General features: G+C 41.4%; 1 protein-coding gene across 1 annotated transcript in view; it reads left to right on the forward strand.

Moving 5' to 3' along the window:
- The window catches only part of LOC113811166 (transmembrane protease serine 9), a 16,657-nt gene that overhangs the window by 9,933 nt on the left and 1,724 nt on the right, over positions 1-5,000 (forward strand). Inside the window, exons 4-20 of the mRNA XM_070118139.1 lie at positions 197-537; positions 720-832; positions 958-1,070; positions 1,162-1,280; positions 1,394-1,444; positions 1,583-1,754; positions 1,853-1,940; positions 2,064-2,244; positions 2,346-2,485; positions 2,590-2,710; positions 3,089-3,202; positions 3,432-3,603; positions 3,688-3,775; positions 3,891-4,071; positions 4,170-4,309; positions 4,417-4,537; positions 4,846-4,959. Coding sequence (XP_069974240.1) covers positions 197-537; positions 720-832; positions 958-1,070; positions 1,162-1,280; positions 1,394-1,444; positions 1,583-1,754; positions 1,853-1,940; positions 2,064-2,244; positions 2,346-2,485; positions 2,590-2,710; positions 3,089-3,202; positions 3,432-3,603; positions 3,688-3,775; positions 3,891-4,071; positions 4,170-4,309; positions 4,417-4,537; positions 4,846-4,959 — 2,369 coding nt within the window. The remainder of the gene's footprint in view (positions 1-196; positions 538-719; positions 833-957; positions 1,071-1,161; positions 1,281-1,393; positions 1,445-1,582; positions 1,755-1,852; positions 1,941-2,063; positions 2,245-2,345; positions 2,486-2,589; positions 2,711-3,088; positions 3,203-3,431; positions 3,604-3,687; positions 3,776-3,890; positions 4,072-4,169; positions 4,310-4,416; positions 4,538-4,845; positions 4,960-5,000) is intronic.

Here is a 5,000-nt window from a genome sequence, read left to right on the forward strand (position 1 = left end):
GGGCACCGTGCCCCTGGCAGTTATGAGGCTCTTAAAAGATTCAACACACTAGCTGCACCTGCGGATTTTCAACATTGTTGTTACGGGTTTTATGCTGTATATCGATCAGTTAGTAAAAGGTAAATATTAAATATATTATAGTTTAATGTGTAAATTTACTTTGCCACTTCCTTAGAAGCAATGTATAATTTTTCAGGTTTATTGGATTTCGTCAAGTGACCCTGAACCCAGGTCAGGCACAGACTTACCCCAGTGGTGGTGTTGGTCCACGTCAGGTGACACTGAACCCAGGTCAGGCACAGACTTACCCCAGTGGTGGTGTTGGTCCACGTCAAGTGACACTGAACCCAGGTCAGGCACAGACTTACCCCAGTGGAGGTGTTGGTCCACGTCAAGTGACACTGAACCCTGGTCAGGCTCATACCTACCCCAGTGGAGGTGTTGGTCCGCGTCAAGTGACACTGAACCCTGGTCAGGCTCAGACCTACCCCAGTGGAGGTGTTGGCCCTCGCATGGCACCACATTTTGAAAACAGAGGTATTTATTTTCTTTACACTTGTTCATCATCTCAAAAGTAACTAGTTCATATACATGTGTACATATACAGCACACACACACACACACACACACACACACACACACACACATATATATATATATATATATATATATATATATATATATATATATATATATATATATATATTAACTCGTTCCAGCTGCAGTGGGGTGCGGATCTTACTACATCGCTCCAGGTTCTTCCAAGACATTCCAGTCAAAGAACTACCCCAATAACTACCCCGGGGGTAAGAAGTGCACCTGGAAATTCCGCGTAAGTTCTTTCCTGAGTGAGAATTCACTGCAGCGCCAATCAACCTTCATTTTGATTGTCATATGCTGTGATGCAGTTTTGATTTCTTCAGCTGCTTGACTCCGTCTAATTCCTTATTTTCTCAGACTTCTACCGACTCCAAGTTGAGCATCGAGTGTGATGATTTCCAGCTGCAACACTCGAAAAACTGCAAAAAAGATTTCTTCCGCGTCACAGATTCCTCTGGTTTTAAGAAAAAGTAAATACCATTACGTTTCTGTTAACTGCATATTCTACAGAAGGAGGAGGTATTTTGCAGATTAACCGATATTTCTCCGTGTCTTTTGCAGGTACTGCGGTGTCAAGGGTTCTCTGACTGTGTCTGATAAATCTAGTAAAGTTACTGTCTTGTTCAAAACAAACAAGAAGAAATCTAATACAGGATTTTCCTGCTCTGTCAGAGCTTCAGGTAAAATTCAGTATATTTCCAGTAACTGAGGAACATTGGAAGTCTTGCAATAAGCTTCATTTGCACATTTCGCAATTCCGCATAATGTCTTCTCTTTGTAATATCCTGTACAGTGCCAGACTCCCAAACAACAACTGTAGACCCTGAGCCAACTTCAGAATGCAGTATGTATTTACCCTTCCTCTTTGCTCTGATAACGGAATATCCAGAGTTGAATAATAAAAATGAAAACGTCCATGTAAAGAGTTGGAAATCCATGGCTTCACGACCCACAGTATAACACACAAACGTCTTTCCCGTAGCTGGATGTGGACAAGTCAACCGTGCCAACCGCATTGTTGGTGGAGAAGAGACGGAGGTGAACGAATATCCCTGGATGGTTTCTCTTGTCGACGGCAGTGGATACTATCACTTCTGTGGCGGTTCTATCATCTCCAGCCAATGGGTCGTCACTGCAGCTCACTGTGCAGTAGGGTAAGTAGCTACTACTACTACTACTACTAATAAAAAGAAGAAAAAAAAATCCTCTTATTGTCTCAGATGCACTTCTCTATTCCCTACTATTATTGCAGCATGACCACCTCGGATTATGTGCTGGTGGGAGACCACAACCTGTACTCCGCAAGCGAAGCCAATTCTCAGTGGATGGAGATTGCTGAAGTAAGTTTTATGTCTTCACTTCCTCATAGAACATTGGAAAAACTGAATCGTTTTATCATTATTCTTCTCGACCTATATTTTCAAGATCAAACAACTAAACAATTGTAATATCCTTTGCAACAGATTGTGAATCATCCGTCCTATGATTCCAACACACTGGACAACGACATTGCCCTCATCAGACTCAAGACAGAGATCCAGTTCCCATCTGACAACAAAATCGCCCCTGTCTGCCTTCCAACTGCTGGTGAAATGTATGATAGTGTGGATGCCACAATCACAGGATGGGGAGCTCAACAGGAGGGTGGGTACTGATATTCGTGATAAGCCTTTTAAAGTTTTGTTTTATATCAGAGAATGATAACATAAAACTTCCTACATTGACTCATACAATGCATTTAACAGGAGGATCCACATCGGGCACCTTGTTCGAGGTAACAGTACCCACCATGACAAACACCGTATGCAATACCAAGTACGGAGGACGCATCACTGACAACATGATCTGCGCAGGCATTCCTGAGGGAGGCAAGGACTCCTGCCAGGTATGTTCTTCATTCTTGCTTTTGAGGATACAATTTCAACTTGTCTTTTTTGATAGATGACATTCCTTTCGATATATTTCACACAGTATATGTGAATATTACAGGGAGACTCTGGTGGACCAATGGTGGTGGAAGAAAACGGCAAGTGGAAGCTGGTGGGAGTTGTGTCGTGGGGTTATGGCTGTGCTCGACCTGAAAGGCCCGGAGTCTATGCCAGAGTTACACGTGGGTATATTATACTTTGCTACCGAATTAATTTCTGCAGTTCAGTAACTCAAATCTCTTATGATATATATATATATATATATATATATATATATATATATATATATATATATATATATCAAAGATCCGAATGAGAAACACACCTCAAGCTTTCCCTAGAAGGAAAAATGTACCAAAGGTTTTGCCTGTAAGAAACACTCGCATGTTGACTGTCTATGACCGATATTTTGCGATCCATAAATGTTTTTCTTAGGCCCTCTGGCACCACAGATAGAAAGCAATCGCAGTCAAAAAATTGTGCTCTTACTAGAAATATTTTAATATACTTTTCATTATTCTTTTATATACAGTCAGTTAATGAGCACGTTTTTTCATCAGAATATTTGCAATGGATTTCTGACACAACAACCGGAGTCTGTGTCGATGGGAGCGCACCTGCTCCGACAAATGCCCCGACGCCTGCCCCTACTTCTGATCCCAATTCTGACTGCCGTAAGTAAAAATATCAAAATTTGTAGCAATCTACAAAATACCATAATACTAAAAAGATCAAACAAAACATTTACATAGGCTTCAGCATTGATGAGCTATCAGAAAACTTGTTACACAATAATGAAATGATGATGGATGGACAACCTATGAAGTATCCAGTACTCCATTCATTTTCAAGCTGTCTTACCTTCTATGAACTGTTTTTGAGAGTTTCTTGTTATTCCCACAGCTGGATGTGGGCAAGTCAACCGTGCCAACCGCATTGTTGGTGGAGTAGAGACGGAGGTGAACGAATATCCCTGGATGGTTTCTCTTGTCGACGGCAGTGGATACTATCACTTCTGTGGCGGTTCTATCATCTCCAGCCAATGGGTCGTCACTGCAGCTCACTGTGCAGTTGGGTAAGTAGATCCTATTGAAGTAAAAAAAGAAAAAATCCTCTTATTGTCTCAGATGTACTTCACTACTCCATATTATTATTGCAGCATGACCACCTCGGATTATGTGCTGGTGGGAGACCACAACCTGTTCTCCGGAAGCGAAGCCAATTCTCAGTGGATGCAGATTGCTGAAGTAAGTTCAGTGTCCTCACTTCATCATAGAACATTGGAAAAAAATGGATTTGTCATGATTTTCTAGTATTTTCAAAAACAAACTAAACAATTGCAATACATATCCTTTCCAACAGATTAAGAATCATCCGTCCTATGATTCCAATACACTGGACAACGACATTGCCCTCATCAGACTCAAGACAGAGATCCAGTTCCCATCTGACAACAAAATCGCCCCTGTCTGCCTTCCAACTGCTGGTGAAATGTATGATAGTGTGGATGCCACAATCACAGGATGGGGAGCTCAACAGGAGGGTGGGTACTGGTATTCGTGTTAAACCTTTTAAAGAATTGTTTTGTATCATAGAATAACAAAAAACTTCCTACATTGACTCATACAATGCATTTAACAGGAGGATCCACATCGGGCACCTTGTTCGAAGTAACAGTGCCCACCATGACAAACACCGAATGCAATACCAAGTATGGAGGAAGCATCACTGACAACATGATCTGCGCAGGCATTCCCAAGGGAGGCAAGGACTCCTGCCAGGTATGTTCTTCATTCTTGCTTTTAAGGATACAATTTCAACGTTTTTTTTTTTTTGATAGATGACATTCCTTTTGATATATTTCACACAGTATATGTGAATATTACAGGGAGACTCTGGTGGACCAATGGTGGTGGAAGAAAACGGCAAGTGGAAGCTGGTGGGAGTTGTGTCGTGGGGTTATGGCTGTGCTCGACCTGATAGGCCCGGAGTCTATGCCAGAGTTACACGTGAGTATATTATACTTTGCTACCGAATTAATTTCTGCAGTTCAGTAACTCAAATCTCTTATGATATATATCTATATATATATCAAAGATCCGAATGAGAAACACACCTCAAGCTTTCCCTAGAAGGAAAAATGTACCACAGGTTTTGACTGTAAGAAACACTCGCATGTTGACTGTCTATGACCGACATTTTGTGATCCATAAATGTTTCTCTGAGGCCCTCTGGTACCACAGGAAGAAAGCAATCTCAGTCAAAAAATTGTTCCCTTACTAGTAATATTCTGAATGAATACTTGCTTTTTCATCAGAATATTTGCAATGGATTTCTGACACAACAACCGGAGTCTGTGTCGATGGGAGCGCACCTGCTCCGACAAATGCCCCGACGCCTGCCCCTACTTCTGATCCCAATTCTGACTGCCGTAAGTAAAAATGACAAAATCTGTAGTAATCTACAAAATAC

The sequence above is a fragment of the Penaeus vannamei genome, chromosome 41 (genome assembly GCF_042767895.1).
Source record: "Penaeus vannamei isolate JL-2024 chromosome 41, ASM4276789v1, whole genome shotgun sequence".
Lineage (NCBI taxonomy): Eukaryota > Metazoa > Arthropoda > Malacostraca > Decapoda > Penaeidae > Penaeus > Penaeus vannamei.